This window comes from Ovis canadensis, chromosome 22, assembly GCF_042477335.2.
Source record: "Ovis canadensis isolate MfBH-ARS-UI-01 breed Bighorn chromosome 22, ARS-UI_OviCan_v2, whole genome shotgun sequence".
Lineage (NCBI taxonomy): Eukaryota > Metazoa > Chordata > Mammalia > Artiodactyla > Bovidae > Ovis > Ovis canadensis.
Window position 1 is genome coordinate 36,329,445 of NC_091266.1, and position 27,739 is coordinate 36,357,183.

Here is a 27,739-nt window from a genome sequence, read left to right on the forward strand (position 1 = left end):
ATCTTCCCAACCCAGGGACTGAACCTAGGTCTCCTGCACTGCAGGCAGATTCTTTACCGTCTGAGCCACTAGGGAAGCCAAATACATATTCAATAGTATTCCAGATAATTTAGGGCAGAAATCATGTGCAAGTGAAGGGATCTTTATCAATGCATAAAGAAAATTTAGAAACAAAAATTTCTCCCCAAAGGGGCCTGTTAAATAAATTATGGCATATCTACATAATATCAATATTGTACTATGACAACCACTGAGATACAGATTTATATTCGGTAATACAGAACACTGCCTACTGTGCATTGCTAAATGGAAAAAGGCTACAAGAGAGTTTGTGAAAGAATTGCCATTTTGTTAAAAAGGGGAAAATATTTTCAATGCACATATTTGAAAATGAAAAGTCTTGAAGGGGACAGGAATTCTGATCTTTTTTCCTTTCTTTTCAACTTATTGTATTTTCTACTTTTACTCTAGTGAACATTCAGTATCAATACAACAAAGAACAATAATGCGGAAAAAAGAACACTTGCTACGAAAAAGAATATTCTACTACTTAGTCCTCTCTCAATAACCCTGTTAATCCTTTTCAAATTTTCTTCACTTTTCAATAATCTGAGATTTCTTTTCTGACCTAATACCTTTAAAGTGCTGAAGAAAATTGGTAACAAAACACTGATGAAACAACAATTTGCTAGTCTAATAAGAAAAGCAAAACCCCCTCCTGCTTAGCAATCTGTCTACAAAACTCCAAAAGGAAGCAACTTTTGTTAAGTCTGCTTATATTCCCAGCAGGCCAAGAGGAAGAATCATAAATCCTGGTTTTCCATGTGCCCACATCACTCCAGCCAGCCCACCCAGCCCCCACCACTTCTTTTCCTTCAGCACCTACTTACGAATATTTGGAGAAGGCTTATCCGGCCAACACTAAACTTTCAGCACTATGGTCCCTGGCTTTTCTGCAGGACTCATAGACTCTTCCCGATCACCAGACTTCAGGGAGGAATCTATTATATTTTGGACTTCAATCTCAACAGTAACTAAAAAAACCTTCCCCTGGGCCTTTTGCTCAGTGACTGCCCTGACTATTTTGGCAAGTAGCCTCCAGTACAATCCCTGCTGGGAGGGTTTCCACCTCGGAAAACCCAGCTCAAAGCTTCCCACCTCTTCCTTCTTCTACGAGAGCCTACCCAGTCCTTTAGAAGAGCACACGAGTCAAGGGCCCAGAGTACAAGACTGCAATTTCTTACGTGGCCACGATAGTGAAATTAATACTGGATTCTTTGAAACACCATTTTTGAACACACACCAAATCCGAGAGAGATGTGCTTTAAACTATGAAGTTATTACTACTGTCAAATCTTTAGGCAGCAGAAGGAAATAATCAAGAAGGCAAAGATAGTTTTTGTTAAAGAAAAAAAAGAAGAAATAAACCTTCACTGTTTAACAAGCAAATTTTGATTACAGTCAGGCAACAAAACTACACAAAAACTTTATTTTCTAAACAGACATACATCTGATGTTTTCTTTACCAGGCCTCTTGAGGAAAGGTATAATTGCTCTAAATGAGAGCACTAAACAATGAAATGACTTGCCTGACACCACACAGCTAATAACTTTTCAAAACTAGCATCTCTAGCTGGTGCTTTCCATCAAATGTCAAGGCCTGTTCCGGGTTACGTGGTTTTTCGATATGAGTGTGGCTGTTTCCTACATCGTATTTCCATTTCTGATAATTAATAACACTACAGTGAAGTCTCAAATGTTGTTCATTAACAGGACCCTCCGGTTATTTTTGTCCTACCCCGTAAAACCCAGACTTCCTGCTTCTATTAGCTAGTTTACTTTTACTCCTTTCCATTTGTTCTCATAACATTTTATGGATCTTTTAAGACTGTGTACAAAACAAAACAAAAACTAGTTGATCTGAGTTATAATTCTGCACAAAGTTTTAATAACAAAAAAGATGAATATTGAACAGAAAGCTACCAAGCAGAGTACTCCAAGATGGGGCAAAGTATAGAAAGCTGGAAAGCCCTCCACAGCTTTCTTCAGTTTCAGACAAGTCATTTCATCTGTCTGATACTCAAGAACAGCAAACAAAGTAGGGAGAAAGTAGGTGGTCTTAGACATAAATTCATGAAACAAAGCAATTAAACAAAATGAACTTAAGCACCGTGTATTTTACTACGTTAATTCAAAGGAGTGAACCCAGTCTTTCAAAATAAGGGATTTTTCCAAGTCTGATCCAATATTTTCACAGTAAAATCTGATTAGGCTCTAGGAGATCAGTCAGTACGATCTTATTTTCTAGCTGAAACTTTGGGGGAAGAAACAAAACCTAAATATGAGGGAAACTAAACTGGGTCTTCCCTGGACCCCAGTCATTCATTCTGTACAGGCTAAAACGAGCTCTTGGCACCCCAACAGTGACTCTCTTTCCCCATATCTCCTTTGGCTTTCATTTCCAGGGACATACGTGGAGCTGCTTCTAGATCCCGAGAGGGCAGTAGGCATAGGAAGTAAGGCACTCAGACTACAAGTCAAAAGACCCAGAATCCAACCTTCACTGTATCCTGACATGTTACACAGCCTCTCGGGTCGTTGTTTCCGGGTGTACATGACAAAAGCATTGGTCCTCTTTGGTCACTTCCAGGCTCTAAAATCTTCTGTGCTTTCCTACTCTGTGTTTTCACTTACTCCTCTTGGTCTGACAGAACTAACACTACTCTCCAACTAGCTCCACAAGGAGGGTGGCTCGTGCGTCACTTAGTGACTAACCTGAGAAGTTAGTCACTTCCTGTCTGCAAGCTGCTATTACGGAGCCTAGCACAACATAATTTAAATATTTATTATTCCTTGAACCTAACAAGGAATAGGTTTGTCGCTGTGCCTTTCAGCTCAACTACTGTCCTTTAAGCCCAGCTAGATGAAGGCTTCTTTAGTCTTCGGATTACCCTTTACTCTAAACTTCACTTCTTGAGTAACAACACAAAATAATACTATCTATCTTTTGATATACATGTCCTGTGCCCTCAAATAGAGTATATTTCATTGGATAGCAAACATTCACTGAGCATTTACTATACACTAAGCATTAATGTAAGAGTCTAATGTACCTAATCTACACTAATCAGCACAGCAACCAGCGCTTAACAGATGACAGCAACTGTTATTATTTACCCTAGGTACTGCTCTGGGCTTCCCTGGTTGCTCAGTGGTAAAGAATTCGCCTGCTGACGCAGGAGATGCAGGAGACATGGTACAGTCCCTGATTGGTCAGGAAGATCCCCTGGAGAAGGAAACAGCAAAACATTCCAGTATTCTTGCCAAGGAAATCTCATGGACAGAGGAGCCTGGTGGGCTACAGTCCATAGGGTTGCAAAGAGTCGGACATGACTTGGCGACTAAACAACAACAAAAACAACAAGTATTACTCTGCTGTGATTATGACGGAAAACACTACTCAAGTTTTAAAAAGTCATTAAATATCCTAGCTTTTGTTTGTCTTAACCAATGAGCTGCCACAACTATGATGTTAGGGTAAGTTAGGTTTCAATCTTCCCCTGAGAGGTAGGGGCTGAAGAGCAGAGGAAACTGAATTCCAGATCTTCAAAGCACTGAGGAAAGGACAGGAGGAATTCTAGATCAATGGGAAGTGGAAGCATCTCCATATCTCGGTAGACTCTAAGATACATATTTTTTCATACTTTAACATCTCAGAAATGGAGATATATTTTCCAGTAAATAGCATCTTAATCAGTCTTCCAATTAGAAGTAGTCTTTCTAATGTTACATACAATTATTTAGTGTCTTACAACAGAGGGTTTTAGATTCAATGAAATGAGATATGTTTTATCTGTTTGCCTCCTCTCAGCTTATGATTTGAAGAAAGGATTTTCCTAATACCATGGAATGACTTCTGTGACCAAGAATCTAGCCCTGCCCTCTGCTGTGGGGCCAGGTACACAAATGTGTTTCTTCCCACCAGAAATGACTCTGCGTTGAACTGCCACACTCCTCTTACTTGACAGCCTGGGCACTTTCTGGTTTCTCAGGAAATATTGGAAAACTGTGGTGTCCGGGTGGGAGCGTCAGGTTTCTGAGCCCTAGCACGACATTCCTTTGAAGGCTGGCCCTGCCATGGCACTGCCAGCGAGCCAACTGGATTCACCCCCTCTCCTGTGCCCACTTCAACATCCTCAGGACCGCAGGAAATATGATGCCCAAGAAGACTGCCTCTTCCTATCCAATCTCAAATTCTTGCCTTTCCTGGTTTTTTTTTTTTTTTTTGCTTTTACAGAAGCCTGGAATCTCCCCAGACCAATATTCCCATTTATTGCTGATGAAATATTTTCTAAAAATAATGTAGGTAACGGTTCGTGGTTGAATAAACTCCAGGAGTGGGTGATGGACAGGGAAGCCTGGCATGCTGAAGTCCACGGGGTAGCAAAGAGTTGGACACGACTGAACTACTGAACGATTCATGGAGAAAGCAGACAGTCTGGCTCATGTAAGAATGCCAACTCATAATCCCAGAAGGCAGGACTGCCTTACCTTGTCTAAAACTTTGATGATTTCCCAACCCTTGACAAAGCATGGACCTATATGTATCTCCTTTCACCTCCACATATTTTCTCTTTCCCTCTTCTTTGCATCCTACCTACCTATCTTAATCAGCCTATCAGTACAGCCTGATTTTAAAAAGTAAATACAGGAAACTGTTCAACTCTGTGCCCCCCTCAGTCACAGTCACCTCTATTTCACTCTGTGTGAAAGGTCTTGAAAGAGTGGTCTTCATGCAAGAAGACCTCCTTCCAGGCCTCTTCCCCCACCTAATTTCTAATTAATGAATTAATTCTTCCTAATTAATTCTGTGTCATCACTGTATTTCCGTCAACCAATAACCTCAGCAAGTCCACGGCATCCTCCTTGACTTCCCTGGGGCCTTTGAAAGTGCTGGCCATTCTCTCCTACTCTAAGCCTTTCGGTTTTCCTCTGCCCTCCCCACAGTGCTCCCTTCTCTGGCCCCGTGCTGTGGGCATCCCCTAGGCTGGAGTTCTCAGATGCCCACCCTTTCCACAGCCATTCTGGTCCTCAGAGACGTCATCAATCAGTGTCAGTGATCACATCTCAGAGGGGGAATCACCATGTGCAGGGCCAGCTCTGACTTTCCTCAGGCTCTGGCCCAAACTCCCATTTGGTTTCTAAGATTTCCATACACTAGTTCTTCCCCACACTGTATTCCTCTTTGTTATGACAACTTTGCATCTTTGCTCATAGACTTTCTCCAACCAGAAATGTTCTCCTTGCTTCTCTCTGCCTATCTCAACCCCACTACTCCTTTAAGCTTTAGCTAAAATCCAAGCATCTTCCTAAAGTCTATTCCATTCACTCAAGTAAAAACTGAGCTTTTCCTCTTCTGATTGTCCATAGCATTTACTAAGTTAGACACTTCTGTACTTTATTTAATTATTCATATGTTTACACTTTGTCTTTTCAACTTATCTAAAAACGCCTATGGCGGTGAGGGGTATGGGGGGGTATCTTTCCCAGCATACCCCAATGCTTGGTAAAGTGCTAAGTACAAAAACTAGTTAATAAACACCTGTGTAATCACATTCAAAGGGAATATGGGATCTATGTGCTGGAATAATATAACTGATGATGATAGTAGCAGATTATGTTTATTTAGCATTTACTGTGTGCCAGGCTCTGTCGCACTACTCTAAATATTTACACATCTAAACTCATCTATTTCTGATAATACTATCATGTATGTCAGTTTTCATACAAAGAAGAAGGGCAAGGCCAAAGGATGTTCAGACTACCACACAAGTGCACTCATTTCACATGCTAGCAAGGTAATGCTTAAAATCTTTCAAGCTAGGCTTCAACAGTACATGAACCAAGAATTTTCAGATGTACAAGGTAGACTTAGACTTCAAAAAAACAGAGATCAAATTGCCAACATTTAGTGGATTACAGAAAAAGCAAGAGAATTTCAGAAAAACATCTATTTCTGCTTCACTGACTACACTAAAGCCTTTGAAAGTGTGGATCACAACGAACTGGAAAATTCTTAAAGAGACGGGACATACCAGACCACCTTACCTGCCTCTTCAGAAACCTGTATACAGGTCAAGAAGAAACAGTTAGAACTGGACATGGAACAACAGGCTGGTTCCAAATTGGGAAAGGAGTAAATCAAGGCTGTATATTGTCACCCTGTTTATTTAACTTATGTGCAGAATACAACATGCAAAATGCTGGGCTGGATGAAGCTCAAGCTGGAATCAAGATTGCTGGGAGAAACCTCAGCAACCTCAGATATGAAAATGATACCACTCTTTACAGACAAAGTTCTGTCTAGTCAAAGCTATGGTTTTTCCAGTAGTCATGTATGGATGTGAGAGTTGGACTATAAAGAAAGCTGAGCACTGAAGAATTGATGCTTCTGAACTGTGGTGTTGGAGAAGACTCTTGAGAGTCCCTTGGACTGCAAGGAGGTCCAACCAGCCAATCCTAAAGGAAATCAGTCCTAAATATTCATTGGAAGGACTGAAGCTCAAGCTGAAACTCCAATACTTTGGCCACCTGATGTGAAGAACTCACTGGGAGAGATTAAAGGCAGGAGGAGAAGGGGATGACAGAAGATGAGATGGTTGGATGGCATCACCAACTCGACGGACGTGAGTTTGAGTCCATCACCAACTCCGGGAGAAGAGTGAAAAAGCTGGCTTAAAATTCAACATTCAAAAAACTAAGATTGTGGCATGTGATCCCATTACTTCATGGCAAACAGATGGGGAAACAATGGAAACAGTGACGGACTTTATTTTCTTGGACTCCAAAATCACTGCAGATAGTGACTGCAACCATGAAATTAAAGGATGCCTGATCCTTGGAAGAAAAGCTATGACAAATCTAGACAGTGTATTAAAAAACAGAGATATCACTTTGCCGACAAAGATCTGTATAGTCAAAGCTATGGTTTTCCCAGTAGTCATGTACAGATGTGACAGTTGGACCCCAGAGAAGGCTAACTGCCAAAGAATTGGTGCTTTCCAACTGTGGTGCTGGAAAAGAGTCTCAAGAGTCCCTTGGACTGCCAGGGGATCAAACCAGTCAATCTTAAAGGAGATCAGTCCTGGGTGTTCATTGGAAGGACTGATGTTGAAGCTGAAACTCCAATACTTTGGCCACCTGATGCGAAGAATTGACTCATTTGAAAAGACCCTGATGCTGGGAAAGATTGAGGGCAGGAGGAGAAGGGGATGACAGAGGATGAGATGGTTGGATGGCATCACCAACTCAATGGACATGAGTTTGGGTAAACTCTGGGAGTGGGTAATGGACATGGAGGCCTGGCGTGCTACAGTCCATGGGGTCACAAAGAGTTGGACTCGACTGAATGACTGAACTCCCTGAAGACATTTAGTGTCCCTGGTCCTTGTCTCAAAAATGCAAGAAGTCCTCTGTATCCTGCCACTGTGACAACCAAATGATACCTCCACCCATTTCCAAATCAAGGGCTGAGCTCGCCAAGCCTTAGAAAGCCTGTTGCCTCCAGCCCCCTCCACATACCAAATCTGCTCTATCAACACCCCCTACAGCTAGGGTTTAAACTAGGTGATTCCCCACCCTAGCCTTTACCACTGCCATCTGGATCATGGATGGGTACCTAATCCGTGAACAGTTAGTTCATATGATGAGGCCTAACTAAAAAATTCAAGCTGAACCAATTATATTCTCTCCTGGGAATCTGAATTAAGAACTATCATGCAGATTAGAAAGAACAAAGGCAGAAGCAATGGACAACTATGGTTATGTGAAATCTAGTAAAGGAGTAGAAACTGTAAGAGGAAGGTGTCGGTCTCAAGTCAGAGAAACTAAAGCAGAGGCCCAGAGAAGAGCAAAAACGTCTTGAGGAAAGATGGCCTGTGAGAGAGAGATACAGAGAAAGGGAGCAGCTGGTCCACAGGGTACCTGGCGTCAGTCCACCTATACGAGAACAACAGCCTTAGCCCACCCCAGGGGCCTTAAGGTCGTCTCTCTCCAACATAGCACAGTGTTCGGTACTCAGTACATTTGTTAAAGGTACATGAATGGCTCATGCATGTTAAAACAGAATGAAATCAGAATAAAAGCTATAAAGTGAAAGTCAGTACTCAGTTGTGTCTGACTCTTTGTGACCCCGTGGACTACAGCCCATCAGGCATCTCTGTCCATGGAATTCTCCAGGCAAGAATACCAGAGTGGGTTGCCATTTCCTTTTCCAGGGGATCTTCCCAACCCAGGGATCAAACCCAGGTCTCCCATACTGCAGGCAGACTCTTTACTGACCAAGCCACGGGGGAAGGCCCAAGCTGTAAAAAGGGCTCTGAAAACTATAAAGCATGTAGATTTAAAGTGATACTACTATTACTTCTGCTGATGATAAAATGTCATGGTTCATTCTGCTGACCTTTTGTTCAGTTCAGTCGCTCAGTAGTGTCCGACTCTTTGCGACCCCATGAATCGCAGCACGCCAAGCCTCCCTGTCCATCACCAACTCCCAGAGTTCACTCAGACTCACGTCCATCTAGTCAGTGATGCCATCCAGCCATCTCATCCTCTGTCGTCCCCTTCTCCTCCTGCCCACAATCCCTCCCAGCATCAGAGTCTTTTCCAATTAGTCAACTCCTCGCATGAGGTGGCCAAAGTACTGGAGTTTCAGCTTTAGCATCATTCCTTCCAAAGAAATCCCAGGGCTCATCTCCTTCAGAATGGACTGGATGGATCTCCTTGCAGTCCGAGGGACTCTCAAGAGTCTTCTCCAACACCACAGTTCAAAAGCATCAATTCTTTGGCGCTCAGCCTTCTTCACAGTCCAACTCTCACATCCATACATGGCCACAGGAAAAACCATAGCCTTGACTAGGCGGACCTTAGTCGGCAAAGTAATGTCTCTGCTTTTGAATATGCTATCTAGGTTGATCCTACTTTTCTTCCAAGGAGTAAGTGTCTTTTAATTTCATGGCTGCAGTCACCATCTGCAGTGATTTTGGAGCCCCAAAAAATAAAGTCTGACACTGTTTCCACTGTTTCCCCATCTATTTCCCATACTGCCCAGTTAATTCTAAAGAGCAGGCCCCTGCTCTCTGGAAGGGCAGAGACCTCTTGGCATCTTTATACTCATTGCTTGTAATCAGCATATGAAGTGAATCAAGAAAAAAACTAATGCCTTGGGTTGATGGGCAGATATTTTATTCTAGTAGCTTGAATACAGATTGTAGCTATAGATATGTATTCACACACCTGCAATGAAAACAAACCTTGACTATACGAGAGTCCTAAAAAATCTTAACTCTCTGTATAACACTGGCAAAAGTGCCTTCAAATTGAGCAGTTTTTACCTTGGGGAAAAAATAAGATTTTCTTGCTCCACTGCAATTGCTGTCCAAACTTTTAAGGAATCGCTTTTACAGTATGCCCTCCATATCCACAGGTCCTGCATCTGTGGATTCAAACAACTGCAGAATGAAAATATTCTTAAAACTCCAGAAAGTTCCAAAACGCAAAACTTGAATTTGCCCCACTGCCAACTGTCTACACAGCATTTACAACCATTTACAAGGTATTAGGTATTATAAGTGGGTGATACCTAGTGGCTCAGACAGTAAAGAATTCTCCTGCACTGTGGGAGAACTGGGTTCGATTCCTGGGTTGGGAAGATCCCCTGGAGGAGGGCATGGCAATCCACTCCAATATTCTTGCCTGGAGAATCCCAATGGACAGAGGAGCCTGGAGGGCTACAGTCCATGGGGTCGCAAGAGTCAGACGCGACTAAGCACAGCACAGCACAGATTTTTAAGTAATTAAGATGATTTAAAGTATACGATTTAAAATATACGTGCATAGATTACCTGCAAATACTATGACATTTTATACATGACTTGAGTATCTGTGGATTTTGGTATCTTCAAGGGTGTGAGGGTGGGGCAGGGTGTTGGTGTTGAAACCAATGCCCCGCAGATAACAGATACCAGGAGATGACTGCATATCCCTCATTGCCACTTCCCTCCCAAACTCCCTGTAATACATCTTGTGCCTCTGTTGCTCCTGTTCCTTACCTCATGTACCAAGTGAAAAGTCTTTCCTCAGAACACATCCTCTCATATCTCTGCAGCATGCAACACAGTTGAGCCCATTCCATTTGGAGCCTCCTCCCTGGCTCCCCTAACACAATACTTTTCTGCTCTTCTAAGTTCATTTATTCGAAATGAACCTAAGCCTACATTTCTGGCTTCAACTGTGGTGCTGTAGTAAAAGCACTGGTCTGGGCATCCAGAGATCTCCTGGCCACATGGTTCAATTTCTCTGAGCTTTGTCTCTCCATTTAAAAACTGAGTGGGTTGGATCTAAGTGTTTTTGTTTTTTTTTTTTTTTCATACTGTGACTCACATTTTACATTGTGGTTAAGTATATACATACATGCATTTATGTAATCCATGTATGTATAGGTATATACACACAGAATTAATATAGCAGTACTACATACTTTTACTACATGAGATATACTTGAAATTTTCTATTCACTTCTATTTTATTTTTCAAAAAATGCTAGTTGCAATCCACTAAATAGATTTCAAACTTAACCATGGGTATTCACCCACATGTAGAAAATAGTGGACTTGCTGAAATGTCAGGTTCCTTCTAGTAATAATATAAGAGGATTTTGTGTTACAGCCTTCCAACTTTGAACCATTAGCCTTAACTTGCATCTGAATTCAGCCTCCTATTTCTCTCTGTAAGAGTTCTTCATATAGGTATCTTAGTATCACTTAAATTAACCTAATTAACATAGCATTTGGAACACTAGGTCCCCTTCCCATTGTAACTATTTATGGTCTTAAGTAAGTGTTAGTCACTCAGTTGCACCCAACTCTGCAACTCTGTGGACTATGGCCCGACAAGATCCTCTGTCCATGGGATTCTCCAGGCAAGAATACTAGAGTGGGTTGCCATTTCCTTCTCCAGGGGATCTTCCCAACCTAGGGATCAAACCTGGGTCTCCTGTACTACAGGCAGATTCTATACTGTCTGAGCTACCAGGAAGCCCAGTTATGTTCTTGGCAAGTGTAAAATACTAGTGTTGACTTTTGGTCTAGTAATGATAGAGTAGCTTACATTGTACTAACCTCCCTACTGAAAACTAGCAGCAACTCTGGACAAGATATTTTTGAAAATAACTATGTGTTGGAAAGCCAGCAAAAACAGCCAGAAACTAGAAGGGATACAACTCAAAACATAGGAAGAAAACTAATTAAGATCCTTGTTTATCTGATACCCCATTACCCCCACCCTGAGAGAATCCCTAGTGTTTTAGCATGCGGGGAATAAAGCAAAAATTGAGAGGCAACCAATGGTAATCTTATTTGGCTACAGAATCAAAGGTCGTGGACTCTGAAGTGACTTGATATTAAGGAAGAAATCCCGAAAAAGAGGAAGTTGCAAAGAGGATAGCCCCAAAAGTCTATACAGAAATTCCCTTCAAATCCTGAACTGTGCATGCAAGTGATGTGACTAGGGAACACAGCAGAAAGCAGCAGCTGAAGGCCAAAGAGCCAAGCAGACATTCACAACTCTCTGTGAGTTGAGACGGAGTTTGCAATCTGAGTCCCTTCAAGTTAGGAGGTTCAATAAACACGTCCAGTTGGAAACCTCAGCAGAGCTGCACCTTAGGAGCAAGGCCCACCTGCTGGGATGAGGGGAGACCCCCTAGGACTAAAGGCAAAACCATAACAGACCTGCCCTAACAAGAATCTAAGCTTAAGGCCTCCACAGAATGAACTGTTAATATGGGTCAGGGGAAGGAAAAATCCTGGCAGAACAATTTGGTTTCTAGCCTGGGAGGTAATAGCAACCCACTCCAGTACTTTTGCCTGGAAAATCCCATGGGCGGAGGAGCCTGGTAGGCTGCAGTCCATGGGGTCGCTAGGAGTCGGACACTACTGAGAGACTTCATTTTCACTTTTCACTTTCATGCATTGGAGAAGGAAATGGCAACCCACTCCAGTGTTCTTGCCTGGAGAATCCCAGGGACAGGAGAGCCTAATGGGCTGCCGTCTATGGGGTCACACAGAGTCGGACACGACTGAAGCGACTTAGCAGCAGCAGCCTGGGAGGTGGTCAAGGAGCAGGCACTGAACAGCACTTTGCTTCTCAGATGCAGTAGGTGGAGGGTGGGGAACGATGGGAGAGAGGAAGGGATGGGCACTATACCTGTAAACACAGGGTCCGAGGACAGATGTCTGTCCAGTGGGGGGTCAATCTGGGTCTCAGAAGGGAGGGGACCATGCAGTGACAGTTGGGGAGAGGGAGGACTTGTTAGGGGGAAGGGTGGTGGGTGGATAAGAGATGAAGAAATCACAACTTATGAGCACCTACTATGTTCTAGACATGTGATGTTTTATTTATATTATCTCACTATGAGACAGATATGATCATCTTCATTTAACAAATATGAGACAGACATGATCATCTTCATTTAACAAATAAGGAATCCAAAGCTCAGAGAAGTTCAATAATTTGTCTAAAGCTACACTACTAGTAAATGGGGGAGCTGAGATATGAATTCAAGGCAGAAGATCAAACGTGTTCCGTTCTGTAAGCACCTGTTGTGACTGTCTAACTTTCAGGAGGGCAGTGGCACCTATGCTGTGAAACAGCTAGCAAAGTTAGAAAGCAAAAAGATCTCTGGGACAGGCTAAGATATTGTTACAGGTCAAGGAGGGTATTAGAGGTATGGAAAGAAGTGTTAATGTGAATACACTATCAAAAGTTAAGTCCTCAAACAGAAAGACAGTAAGTTATAAAAATGGAAATATTATCAGGTGGAACTGAGCTGGTCTCAGAGAACTCACTGGGCACATTACAACACTCCAGAGAGAACAGTTTGACTCCTAAGTGAAACAATAAACAGTTAGGAGGCTTCATACAATAAGGAACTAACGAAAGGAAACAAAGTTCACAGCTGTGGGGGAAGGGAAAAGGAGTGACGCAAAAAAACTAACCTAAGGAATCACAGAATCAGACATTTTTTGAGCTGGAAAGAATGTAGAAGTCATCCAGTTCCTATCACTTCAAAGTAAAAACGCACCCAGGAAAACATAGCTAGCTGCTTAATATCTCAGCCTCCCAACTAAAGCCGAGTTTGGTTTCATTCTTTATCTTTACAAATGCAGGTAGAGAGCCTGCTTTGTCCAAAACAGCACCCTGGAAATTCAAGTTAAGTCTGTGATGAAAGACTCCTGGATAAACCACCAGCAGTTCCAGGATCACAAAAGGGACTTAGCTTTTCAGTGGCTCCCCCACAATTCCAACCACCGGGCCTATTCTGAAGGAGACCTGGACAAGAAAGCTTCCGCTTGGGAGGAAGGTGTGAGATGGATTTTCCAGATCATTCACATTTTCTGACTCTAATCTTTCTTCTCTCATCATGTTCTGCACTCTCCCAAACTGGCCAAAACCATAAAGTCTGCCTGACATGAGTATAACACACATAAAAAAACAAAGATTTAAAAGGAAGTCCAGTAATTGCAACAACAAAATAAAATAAACACGGTTTATTTCAGAGACCTGGAGAAGACAAACTGGTAAGAAAGAAAGAACCTCTGATGATAAAAGACCCTTAATATCTCCATTTTACAGATACCTTAGAGTTCAGGAAGACAAATTCACCTGAATAGCTAACATATACAATGCACCATTAAAAACATACTTTTCTCATTTCCACAAGAGGTTTGGTGTGCACCATTCACTTAAGATTCCTAAATGTCAAGGAATGAACCATCTGTAAAACAAGTCTTCTTCCCCCTAATGTCTAAAGAAGTGCAGGGATTGAGAGAGAGAACAGGCCAGGAAAATAAATTTTCACTTGGTGCCCTGATAAAAGCTTGCCCGGGCTCCATAAGATAAACAAAGGATACTAAAGTAAAAATGGAAAGATCTTTGGATTACAGCCCCTGACAAAAACCAACTAAGGTAAAGGAGAGTTCCCACGAAAGCAGCCTGGTTTTCAAAGCCACCTTGCAAATTTACAGCTCTAGGCATGCTCTTGGCTGTTCTCATTCAGGATACACTTATTAAAAATTTGGGGCCAGTTTCCTTAAGCTTACAAATGTTCCCGGTACCTAGAAGAACTATCCCTTTTATTTATTCCCAGGTCTTATCCTCTGAGAAGCCTGTCTGAGTTCCTACCTTTGGCTCTCCTCCTGTTCTGCACAAATTCCGAGCGTCTCAGGGTGCTTGGTGCTGTGCGGCGGAAGCAGCTATTCCTCTTCCAAGTTTCTGAGCCATTTAATTTTCTCTCTTCCTCTACATGCCAGGTATTCTTCTCTAATGAAGTGCCCCGAGGAACGCCACCATGATGTTCTCCTTGGTTCCCCCTTGTCCACTGATTTCTTGGACCCTCTGGGAAGACCTCTCTGCTCCCAGGTGCCATCATTCCTGGTCTGCCGATGTCATTACATTCTAAAGTCTTCCTCTGGTGGAGAGAATCTGCTCCTCTGTAATTCTGAAATTTATATTCGCAGTTTGCAAATGGAGAATCAGAGCCTCTATTCTCCATATCAAAACTACTCTGATCCCCGGCATGAATCTTGGTTTTGGGATCCATTTTATCATTTTGATAAACATTCCTGTCCCCGTCACAGTATTTGACAAATTCATTACCTTCACTGACACCACTCAAGTCTGGGAAGTCCACAGACTGATCATTAGTATAATTCTCAGGAACATGATCTAAATCACTGAGGTCTCTATGATAAAAATTAGTTTCTTTACAGTCCTCAAGATTGTAATTATGATTCCTGTGGTCTATATGCTGGGTTTGCGGCTGACCAAAATTCCCCACAGAATCGTTCAAATCCTTACAGTCAGTCCACTGTCCAGCTTCTTTAGAGCTCTTAGGATTATGATTCAGATTCTGATGGTTTACATAGCCATTCGTCTCCCAGTATTCTCCAACTTTCCAGGTTACAACTGGGCTTCCTGTAAACCAATCATCTTCAGTCGTGGAGTTCGGATTCCCACCGTCTACATTTTCTGAATTATAATCACCACAGCCTGGAGTCACACTTCTGTTGTACATACAGTCCTTTCTACTTTCCTTTGCTTCCTCGTCGTCCACATAACTTAGTTTACTCTGTTCAAAATCCCAGTATCCACAATGCCTTTTTCTGTAGGGCCGACTCTGTCCTGCGGTTTGGTGTCTGGAATCCCAGTCATCCTCTCTGTAAAGTCCACTCAGCGCAGGAAGGTCCCTTTCCTGTAGACTCCTGCAGTCTTCATATTCCTGGTTGGAGCGCCAGTCCCCGTTCTTCTGCAGTTCTTTCTCTTTCTTCATCTCGTGGGTTTCACACATATTCACTGTGCTCAAAGACACACGTTTTCTCTCTCTCTTCCATGGGTCTGGGTTGAGCTCGGACGAGAACAGGTGCAGGGTAGCCCACGGTGGTCTCTGTCCTTCTTAAAATGTCTCCCAAAGCACTTCAAATGCTCTCCTTGCTACTCTGGTTGGAGCACGAAGAGATGTGGAGTAATTTCTATCTCAGGATCCAATCAGTGAGCTGCTCTAGCTTTCCCCACGGAGCCCTGAAGGTAATTAGTAACTAGCGTTCTCGTGATTGGAGTTGGCAGTTTCCTTCAAGCTGGTCAAACTGGCTTGACTGCTTTATGAGCTGAGGGCAGAAGCATTCTGCTGCTCTAAAGGCTTTGCAGAAAAAGCAGAGTGAAAGACAAACAGCCCCCTCTAACAGCCCAAGGTAAGATCATGTAACACTTTCATCTGCCTCTTTAATCCTTTAGTAATCAATCAGGGCTATGAATAAATGCTTTCATGTGCAGCGCAAACTGGACCTCCACTGCCCGTCCTCTGAGTCTGGCTTAACTCCTTGGACGTCTGAAACTCTTCAGGACGCCCTTCTCTTTAGTTAGAGGCAGGACTCTTCCGCCTTTGAGAGCTTTGCTTTTATGGGATTCAGGTTACCAGTTAGTGTATACTCAAATCACAAGCTGTTCAAGCTCCTGTCCACAGACACATTGGCTATCCCACTCAAGGAAGAAAAAGTACATCTTTTATTCCGATTTGGTGTGTGGGTAATTTTATAGTGTAAAAACTCTTCCCCAGAGGAATACAGTTATGTATGCTTTCACATTTTCTTTGACACTTGTCATGCCAGAGAAGCATCAAAACCATTCATCTTCTGGGACTTCCCTGGTGGCACAGTAGACGGGAATCTGCTGCCAATGCAGGGGATGTGGGTTCAGTCCCTAATCTGGGGAGATCCCACAGGCCACAGAGCAATTAAGCCCGTGTGCCACAGATACTGGGCTTATGCTCTAGAGCCTTCAAGCCACAACTAGTGAGCTTGCACGCTGCAACTACTGAAGCCCAAGAGCCTAAAGCCTGTGCTCTATAACAAGAGGGGCCACTGCAATGAGAGGCCTGCACACTGGAATGAAGAGTAGCCCCTGCTCTCCGCAACAAAGACCAGTGCAACCAAATAAATATATTATATATTTCAAAAAACTCATTCATCTCCTAAATCTCTTTTCCACCTAATTCATGTAGCATACTTAGGAACTAGAGAGTGAGACTGGAAATCAGAAAGGTGGGTATAAAAACACCATTTTTAACTCATCCAATAACAGATTATTTTATGTGAAGCACTGTGGAAGAGAAAAGGATGAAGTTAGTCTCTCTTATGATGCAGGAGCAACACACTATAAAGTATGACTGGAGGTGAAAAGCACCGTAACAAACACAAATGGTGATGGCAAAAAGCAGAGTCTCTGGTGGGGCAACTGCAGTTTCACAGCAGTAGTGTTTGAGCTGTGCTTTCAAGTAAAAGTAGGGTTTCCAAAGACTTTCCACACATGGGAAACTAGGAAAGGGGGAACAGTTTGAAGGGTACCACGTGTGGAAAAAGTAACAAGGATCATGCTTGAGGGGTAGGTTCAGGCAGATCTGAAAGGACTGATGCCACTTCTTTTATTTAATGAATAATGAAGGGTCATTGAAGGGTTCTCAGAAAGACAGTGATATGCTAAGAGAGTCTTTAGTAAGATTACACTTTCACCTATGGTTATCTATTAAGTGTCCTTGAACTTTTATCTAAACCCTATTTGTGAAACAATATAAAGAACCCTAAGGAGACCAGGGTTATAAGCTTTGTCAATAATTAGATGTTTACTCTTGGATAAACAAACTGGTTCCATATAAGGAAAGGAGCAGTCAAGGCTGTATATTGTCACCCTGCTTATTTTACTTACATGCAGAGTATATCATGAGAAATGCTGGGCTGGATGAAGTACAAGCTGGAATCAAGATTGCTGGGAGAAATACCAATAACCTCAGATATGCAGACGACACCACCCTTATGGCAAAAAGTGAAGAACTAAAAAGCCTCTTGATGAAAGTGAAAGAGGAGAGTGAAAAAGTTGGCTTAAAACTTAACACTCAGAAAACTAAGATCATGGCATCTGGTCCCATCACTTCATGGCAAATAGATGGGGAAACAATGGAAACAGTGAGAGACTTCACTTTTTTGAGCTCCAAAATCACTGCAGATGGTGACTGTAGCCATGAAATTAAAAGACTCTTGCCCCTTGGAAGAAAATTTATGACCAACCTAGACAGCATATTAAAAGCAGAGACATTACTTTGCCAACAAAGGTCCATCTAATCAAAGCTATGGTTTTTCCAGTAGTCATGTGTGAATGTGAGAATTGGACTATATCTTTATCTTTCTTAAGCTGAACGCCAAAGAACAGATGCTTTTGAACTGTGGTGTTGGAGAAGACCCTTGAGAGTCCCTTGGACTGCAAGGAGATCCAACCAGTCCATCCTAAAGGAAATCACTCCTGAATATTCACTGGAAGAACTGATGCTGAAGCTGAAACTCCAATATTTTGGCCATCTGATGTGAAGAACTGACTCACTGGAAAAGACCCTGATGCTGGGAAAGATTGATGGTGGGAGGAGAAGGGGACGACAGAGGATGAGATGGTTAGATGGCATCACTGACTCAATGGACATGAGTTTGAGTAAGCTCCAGGAGTTGGTGATGGACAGGGAAGCCAGGCGTGCTGCAGTCCATGGGGTTGCAAAGAGTCAGAAACGACTGAGCAACTGAACTGAACTCTTGGATAAACCACTTATTCTCTCTGGGACTCAACCTACCCATTTATAAAACGAGGCAGTTGGCCCCAATGACATCCTTGATTGCTTCAGTTTTAAAAATCCATGTTCTGTTTTCCTTGAAACTCCTTTTCCTTTCCTGAAATACTGAATGTACTGTGATACATCTTTGGATTCTATACTAACAGAATTAACCTCTAGATTGTTAAATCTGATTTTCATGCAAAGTTTTTTGCTCTTTTGTTCTGTTGCAGTAGCAGCAACAGCCCTGGCAGCTGCCATACTGTCAAGTGTGTTTTATGGGCCAAGATCAGGATGAGGACTAGGAAGCTGACATAAACATTCTTTGATCTTCACTAACTATAAGGAGGATATTGTATTATTTTTATTTTACTACAGATAAAGAATCTCTGAGATTTTGAAAAACCTGTCCAAGATCACAGAAACCAGTAGAAGGAGGGGCCATAATTTAAACCCAGATCTGTGTGACTTTGTGGCACTAGACTAAGAGGAGTATCTCAAAAACATAGGAAAATTTTCATTTCCCTCGAACCGAGTAAGCAAACAAGCACACTCTATCATGGTCTAATTCACACTCTATCACTGCCAAGGTGAGTGCAGACACTCCACCCCATGCACCACAAAGCCATCCCCTCTCTGTCTTCAGTCCTGGCTTACTCTTACCCTGCCTGAGTGTTGACCCCCAACACCCAACTGAAACGAACACCCACGCCAGCACACTAACAGAAAGACTGTCCAGTACTTGCGACTCAATCATCTAAAACCTCCTGCCTAAACCCAATAAAGATTGTGATTCTGTTCACAGACCAACAGGATGACATCATTTAGGAGGACAGCTTTGACTATGAGTTATGCAGAGTGACAGTATAAAAGAGGGCGCATGAGATGAGGAATTAGGGCAGCTAGCTTCCAGAAGTTCAATTTTGGCTAATAACCAGTTTATAGCTATGCTTAATTTCTCTGGCTGTCAGTTTTCTTATGTGTAAAATGAGGAAGTTAATAATTTCTCTGCCACTTTAAATCTAAACTTCTGTGATCTTACTTATTTCTAAGCAAAAGTGAAAAGTAAAGATTTATCTTTCCCTGTTATGGAAATGGAAAAGTTCCTTTTAGCAACTTCAAGTCTTCCATAAAGCTAGCATGATGAGAAATAGGCCTAGTAAATCAACCAGGAGAATAAATAAAAGAGGATAAATTACAAGTGAGACGACTACTAGTTATATGAAGGTAAAAAGAAATGATCTGTGGATGAGTGAAGAGTGAATAGCTGGTTATAATAAAAGGGCTCCCTTCTCCCATCCTTACTCCCTCTTTCCAAGCTCTACTGCCTTTAGGACTTTAAAGATACAGTTCACATAAAAATGTAAACTGTCTCAGCTTTACCTCACTACAATGACCCAGAACTAATCAAAAGTTGTGAATGGATTGCTCTTCTCATGTGATAAATCTGTGTGCAAAGAAATGTAGCCCAAGGGGATGAGGAGAATAACTTTCCCATTTTTCTCAATTCCAGTCCTACTGGTGAAATACAATCTTACAGATAGTTATCCTCCCTTCCATTTGACGCAACAGTCACATTCCACAAGCTCTTTTCAAAAGCCTAGAGCAGCACTCTGCCGTGATGCTTGTTGTTACTGAGGGCTTCCCTAGTGGCTTAGACAGTAAACAATCTGCCTGCAACTTGGGAGACCTGGGTTCAGTCCCTGGGTTGGGAAGATGACCTGGAAAAGGGAACGGCAAACCATTCCAGTATTCTTGCCTGGAGAACACTGTGGACAGAGGAGCCTTGTGGGCTACAGTCCATGGGGTCGCAAAGAGTTGGACACGACTAAACGACTTACACACACACAGAGGGTAGGTGATCAGCTACAATGTCCCTCTGTCGACAAAAATTCTGTGAGCATGACACTAGAAGTGAGGGTGGGGTAGCAGGATTTAGAGGATGAGAGAAGAGACACAAAGCATAGAAAAGGCAAAGGAACAAAAGGGAGGAGATGGCTTAAAAAAAAAAAAAAAACCTAGGAAGAAAAAGTAATCACCCTAACTTTCCACAATCTCTCTGTAACTGTCCACAAGGTTCCTCCAGCCTGATGATCAACTTCTCCTCACTTTCTAAGACTCTACCCTAAGGACACTCTCGGGATTCCCATAGTTCTTGCTATTTTTCAGAGCACCAGGCAAACATCCCTCTCATCTTACCTGTTACTTTATTATACTTGTTTATCTCCTTTTATTACACTGAAAGCCTGAGGGCAAGGGTCATGTCCAATCTCCAATGCAGCTCTATACTGGCTCACACAGGAGGTACTCCCAGGCTCGATGAGTTGATAAGGTCACATCCATTGGGCACAGGCTAGATTCTATCAAGGCAGAGGGCAGGAGCACTCACAGGTTAAAAGCACAGGCTGTGCTTTTTTTTTTTTAAATCCTGACTCTGCCACTTACTAGCTGTGTCATCTTAGGAAAGTTACTAAGCCTGTTTCTTCATCTTTTCATCATCAAATCCACCATCCTACTTGCATCTATACCCATCTGTTCTGCCTTCCCTCTTGTTAGAATGGAAGAACTGTCTCTGCTCTGATCCAACAGGCCAATCTCTGTTGGTTCACTGCTCCCACTCCCGCCTGACCCTCAAAGACTTTGTTCCAGCAATTAGCTACCGCCACCACCACGACCTCTTCAGTGTGCCCACTCTAACCACCAGTCTCATAAGCCTGTGAATGTTTCCCACCCTACAAACATCTGTTTGGCTCCTCAGTCCAATGCTGCCTGCAGGTGCTACCCCATTTCTTTGCTTTCCTTTATAGCATACTTCTGCTCTGAAAGACTTTTGAGCAAGCAAATACTCAATGCTTCTATTTCCTTACCTCTCAGCCCACAGTGCGGGAGACCCGGGTTGAATGCCCAGGTTGGGAAGATCCCTGGAGAAGGAAATGGCAACCCACTCCAGTATTCTTGCCTGGGAAATCCCATGGACAGAGGAGCCTGGCAGGCTACAGTCCATGGGGTCACAAGGAGTCGGACACGACTGAGCGACTGCCACACACAATAAGGCTTTTATCCCTTTGTTATCACGGTACTGAAACTGCTCTTGACAAGGTCATCCAATCCAATGGCCATTCTTGGAACTCACCTCACTTGGCCTCTAAGTAGCTTTTGGACACAGTCACTTTCTCTTTCTTGAAGAGCTTCCTTCACTTGACTGGCTGCTCCTTTTCCTTTGCTGATTTATCTTCCTAGTCTTGCATATTTCTAAACAGTGGCTGTCCCAGGTCTTCTCCTTTGTACCCAAGTACCTAGCATGGGCTTCCCAGGTGGCACTAGTGGTAGAGAGCCTGCCTGCCAATGCAGGAAACCTAAGAGACTTGGGTTCGATCCCTGGGTCGGGAAGATCCCCTGGAGGTAGGGCATGGCAACCTACTCCAGTATTTTTGCCTGGAGAATCCCAAGGAGAGAGGAGCCTGGTGGCTACAGTCCATAGGGTCACAAAGAGTGGGACACGACTGAAGTGACTTAGCATGCCCCACGCCTAGCACACAGCAGGAACTCAAGAACTCCTAGACTAGGAATGTGGTCTCCATTCTTAGTTCAGCTGCCCTTCAGCCTAAGGGTTAATCAGGAGGAGTTGTAAAGAAGATCCTATCATTAAGGTTAAAGAAACTCAAGGGGTATCAATACAGCTGCAGCCTCCAGCTATGTGGGAAGAGAGGATCTGGAAATGAAGAAGACAGAGATCTAAGATTAAAAAGTAAATTCCCCAGTAAAGGAAGAGATTATGAACTAATTAAAAGACAACTGTCTGGGAGACAGGAAGAAGACACAGAGAGAAAAAGAATCTGGGAGTAAAACTTAAGTAACTTCATGATAAGCTACCAGTCAAAAGTATATCTGTGAGGAAGGATTAAATATTTATATATATACATACATATGTGCTCTTAAATCCATAGATATGCGTAATTTAACAAATAGTTTTCAACAGATGAGAGTACTAAAAAACGTTTGGCATAAATTTTAATTAATTTATTTTTAATATAAATATATTTCTTTTAATTGGAGGCTAATTACTTTACAATATTGTAGTGGCTTTGCCATACATTGACATGAATCTGCCACGAGTGTACATGTGTTCCCCATCCTGATCTGGCAATTCGTTTCACATATGATAATATATATGTTTTTAATAATAGCTAGGACATGGAAGCAACCTAGCTGTCTATCAGCAGACAAATGGACAAGAAAGCTGTGGTACATATACCCAATGGAATATTACTCAGCCATTAAAAAAATACATTTGAATCAGTTCTAATGAGGTGGATAAAACTGGAGCCTATTATACAGAGTGAAGTAAGCCAGAAAGAAAAACACTGATACAGTATACTAACACATATATATGGAATTTAGAAAGATGGTAATGATAACCCTGTATGCGAGACAGCAGAAGAGACACAGATGTAGAGAACCGTCTTTTGGACTCGGTGGGAGAGGGCGTGGGCGGGGTGGTTTGGGAGAATGGCACTGAAACATGTATATTATCATATGCGGTATAAATTATTTGGAAGTAAGTTGTCGAGAGTCAGTCGGGCTCCCCCCACCTTGAGCACTTGTAGATCTGAGTTTTCCAAGTGTTGTTCCCTACCACCCACTCTCAGATGTCAAGCTGCCACTCCTAAGTCTCCACACGCTGGCAATACAGGGTGGCTCAGCAAGGAAGCACAGAAGGCTGCACAATGCAGCCCGCCTGGGTCTGGATCCCAGCTCTCTCACTTACCAGCGTAAGACACGTGGGCAAACTTCGGTTCTCTCATCTATCAGATGTGGACAATTCTGGGAACTGGAAAAGCATATAAAAGCGCCTTGCACATTGTTCAACAAAGAATCAGCCCTCAATTAATTATAATTTCTGTCACCATTCAGTTCCTATCACCAGCTCCAACGTCACCATTTCAGTTCCTATCTTCCAGACCGCTCACTCCTTAGGCCTCTTCTCTTTTTCTCTATCTATACTTTTTTCTTTAATCTCATTAAATATAATGGCTTTAAATAATGTCTATGTGCTAACAGGATTGCTCAAAATTCTCCAAGCCAGGCTTCAGCAATACGTGAACCATGAACTTCCAGATGTTCAAGCTGGTTTTAGAAAAGGCAGAGGAACCAGAGATCAAATTGCCAATATCTGCTGGATCATCAAAAAGCAAGAGTTCCAGAAAAACACCTATTTCTGCTTTATTGACTATGCCAAAGCCTTTGACTGTGTGGATCACAAGAAACTGTGGAAAATTCTGAAAGAGATGGGAATATCAGACCACCTGACCTGCCTCTTAAGAAACCTGTATGCTGGTCAGGAAGCAACAGTTAGAACTGGACATGGAACAACAGACTGGTTCCAACCAGCAAAATGAGTATGTCAAGGCTGTATACTGTCACCCTGCTTATTTAACTCATATGCAGAGTACATCATGAGAAACCCTGGACTGGAAGAAACACAAGCTGGAATCAAGATTGCCAGGAGAAATATCAATAACCTCAGATATGCAGATGACACCACCCTTATGGCAGAAAGTAAAGAACTAAAGGGCCTCTTGATGAAAGTGAAAGAGGAGTGAAAAAGTTGGCTTATTCAGAAAACTAAGATCATGGCATCCAGTTCCATCACTTCATGGCAAATGGATGGGAAACAGTGGAAACAGTGGCTGACTTTATTTTTCGGGGCTCCAAAATCACTGCAGATGGTGACTGCAGCCATGAAATTAAAAGACGCTTACTCTATAGAAGGAAAGGTATGACCAACCTACACAGCATATTAAAAAGCAGAGACATTACTTTGTCAACAAAGGTCCATCTAGTCAAGGCTATGGTTTTTCCAGTGGTCATGTATGGATGTGAGCATTGGACTCTAAAGAAAGCTGAGCACCGAAGAACTGATGCTTTTGAACTGTGGTGTTGGAAAAGACTCTTGAGAGTCCCTTGGACTGCAAGGAGATCCAACCAGTCCATCCTAAAGGAGATCAGTCCTGGGTGTTCATTGGAAGGAACAAGGTTGATGCTGAAACTCCAATACTTTGGCCACCTGATGGGAAGAGCTGACTCATCTGAAAAGACCCTGATGCTGGGAAAGATTGAGGGCAGGAAGAGAAGGGGATGACAGAGGATGAGATGGTTGGAGGGCATCACCGGCTCAATGGACATGGGTTTGAGTAGACTCTGGCAGTCGGTGATGGACAGGGAGGCCAGGCATGCTGTGGTTCATGGGGTTGCAGAGTCAGACACGACTTAGGTAATGAACTGAACAGAAATTTATGTCTATGTGCTCTCAAAATTGGTCCCAAATTTATGTCTCCAGGCTCAACTCCTCTGAACTCTGGCTTCTACATCGAATTGTGCAGTTGACCTCTGCCCTGTCCCACCTCCCCCACCAACCAGAGTCTCCTGCATTCTTCACCATTAATTGAGAAATTACTGGCAACTCCAGTCCTTCCAGTTGCTCAACCTCAGCGTCGTCCTCATTTCATTCACCTCATATCCAATTCACTAGCAACTCCTACTGGCGCCAACTCAAATATACCTTATATCAGTATATGATGCTCAAAATAACTGAGCACTTTCCTCATCCCCACTCTACCATCCTGGCCCAAGCTACATCACCTCTTGCCTAGATCACTGCAGTAGCCTCCTAACTGGTCTCTCTGCATCTGCCCTTGTATCTCTATCTACTGTCTATTCTCAACACTGCAGCCAAAGTGACTCTATCAAGTTCTAAGTCACATCATTTTGCTCCCCTGCTCAGAACCGTCCTGGGGCTTCTCCACTTTGAATGATGGGCTTTCAAAGCCCACACCTTTGCTAAACCGGCCTCCTTGCTATTCCTCAAACACCAGGCATATTCTCATACTTGCTATTCTAGCTGCCTGAAAAAAACAACCCTAACCCCAAAATGGCTTGGCTGGCTCCCTACAATCTTTCAGATATTCATTCAAAGCCTTAAGGCATTACCTTAAGAGGAGACATTTAGGAGAAAGATTCTTCCAGATGCGGAAGAGGCTAACTCTACAAATTACCATGCACTGCACTGATTTAGATAAACAGGGTCATGGCCGATATGGAAAGTAACTACAGCTATGACTCAAAGGCAGCTAGACAGACAGAAAGGATAATAAACACAGGTCAGTATCAGTATGATCACTAGAGTTCCAAACATACACAAATATGAATGATACTATTATATCTTTTTTATTAATCAGTGTATACCCAGTGCCGGATCACAGTATGGGCTCAAGAAACACTTAATGAGTAAAAAAGTCACTTTTCATTGGGATTTTCCCTGATTCTATAGGTTCTTTCGCCTTCTAATAATACACATATTTTTACTTATTGTCTCCCCAAGGGGGCAGAGATCGCTGCTGTAACTCTAGAACCCTGCCTGGAATACAGTAGAAGCTCAACCATATTTATTGAATAAATTACTGCCCTAGAGTCCTTCCTCTTTGGGGTCTTGCTGTTGAATACATCTGATAAAGTAAACACAGGAGTCCACACACTCAGGTAACTAGCCAGTGGCAGCAGGAACGCTTTTGGCTGCGGCAGGAGGCGGGTCCTTTTACCAAGTGCTGCAAAGCCTGGATGAAATCTAAAACCCTGGAGCTGCCTGGTGCGGAGGGTGAGGAAATGTTCACAAACCTACACTACAAACTGCAAAAAACAGTGATTCACAGGCTAATTATAACTAAATTTACCATTTCCAGCTACATATCTTGACCGATATTAAACCATCTATCCTAAAAGGAAACTAGCTTCTGTCCTGAATCACAGACCCCAAACGGCTTCTGACTATGGTCGCTGTTTCATACCAAGAAAAAAAATCCATTGTAAGTAACTGAGCTAATTTTTACTGAACCAACACCCTAAACTAGATGTTACACAAGCTGAGGATACTATTTGTTTTTTTAATTATGTCTGACAAACTAGAAAGAAAAATCATTATTTCTTTTACAAAAACATTTATATCTTGAAAGACTACAAAATGCCTTAGCTTTAAAACTCTATCTTTTACTAGTTTAAGAATTCTTACAACTGAGGCATTCCAAGAAGTCTTCAGAATAATAAATTGCTTCTATACGTAGAAAAACTATACTTTTAAGTTTTAAAAACCTGTCTGGAATATTACTTATCACTTCAGTGTACAAAGGTTATTATTCCATATTGATCATTCTCTAAACCTAATGACTGTCTTTAGTGGATATTAAATCTCACCCAATATCTTGCTGAAAACATTACTTTTCTGAAAAACATATTCTGACGTAATGTGTGAGATGTGTGCGTGTGTCCAACTCTCTGCAACCCCATGGACTGCAGCCCATCAGGAACCTCTGTCCGTGGAATTTTCCAGGCAACAATACTGGAGTGGTTTGCCATTTCCTCCTCTAGGGGATCTTCCCAACCCAGGGATCCAATCTGCATCTCTCTCATCTCCTGCACTGGCAGGCAGATTCTTGACCACTAGCACCACCTGTGAAGGACAGGGAAGCCCGGTGTGCTGCAGTGCACGGAGTCACAAAGAGTCGGACATGACACAGTGACTGAACAACAAAGCGCCACCTATGCAACAGTCTAAAATTCAAATTAAAAATCACCCTGACAGTCTCTGGTCAACCCTCCTCTTACTATTACCTTAAAGGGAGAAGTTTAGGAGCAAGATTCCGAATGGAAGAGGCTAACTCTACAAATTATCATCCACTGCACTGATTTAGATAAACAGGTCATGGCCCACATAAAAAGTAACTATAGCCATGATTCGAAGGCAGCTAGAGAGACCGACAGTGTGATAAACACAGGTCAATATCAGTATGCTCACTAGAGTCTCAAAGATACAGAAATATGGATACTACCACCATATCCTTTCTACTGATCAGTATATAGCCAGTGCCTGGTTCACAGTATGTGCTAAAGAAATACTTGCTGAGTAAAGAAATGAATGTACAACCCTGACAAATTCAAGCATGCGCACCTCTCCTAGAGGTAGAAAAGAACTATGATACGTTCAAATGGGATCCTCTCAAGGCCACAGGATGTAGTCCTAATCAATGTTTCTAAACGAAACATATAGAGGGAAATCTGAAATTTTGGACTAACCCTGAATATTTCTACTGCTTCAGAAGTCAAACTATCAGATTTGAAGGTACCCTTTTTTGTTGCTGCTGTTCTATTTTGGTTTTCTTTTGACCATGACACGTGGCTTGTGGAATCGCGGTTCCTTGACCAGGGATTGAACCTGGACAACAGCAGTGAAAGCCCAGAATCCTAACCACTAAACAACCAAGGAACTCTTGGTACTGTGTTTTAGATGTGGACTTTAATTATTAATTAGCAACTCACTTGACCAGAACCTCCTGGGAAGCAGACAAAACATCTACGTTTGTTACTATGTATCTTGTCCTTAACACAGTGCCTGGCACCAACATTTGCTGAATGAATAAGTGATTGACCTGACACCATCCTGAAGTCCACTATAACATGTCATTCCTCAATACACTATACTCACAA

General features: G+C 42.5%; 1 protein-coding gene across 4 annotated transcripts in view; it reads right to left on the reverse strand.

The window, feature by feature from the left end:
• The window catches only part of DNMBP (dynamin binding protein), a 115,125-nt gene that overhangs the window by 33,689 nt on the left and 53,697 nt on the right, over window positions 1-27,739 (reverse strand). For 2 of the 4 annotated variants that reach the window (XM_069567185.1, XM_069567184.1), the window contains exon 1: window positions 14,239-20,684. The exons of the other annotated variants lie outside the window; for them this stretch is intronic. In XM_069567185.1, coding sequence (XP_069423286.1) covers window positions 14,239-15,403 — 1,165 coding nt within the window. In that variant the 5' untranslated portion in view covers window positions 15,404-20,684. Of the gene's footprint in view, window positions 1-14,238; window positions 20,685-27,739 lie in introns of those variants that run through there. 4 annotated transcript variants of the gene reach the window in all.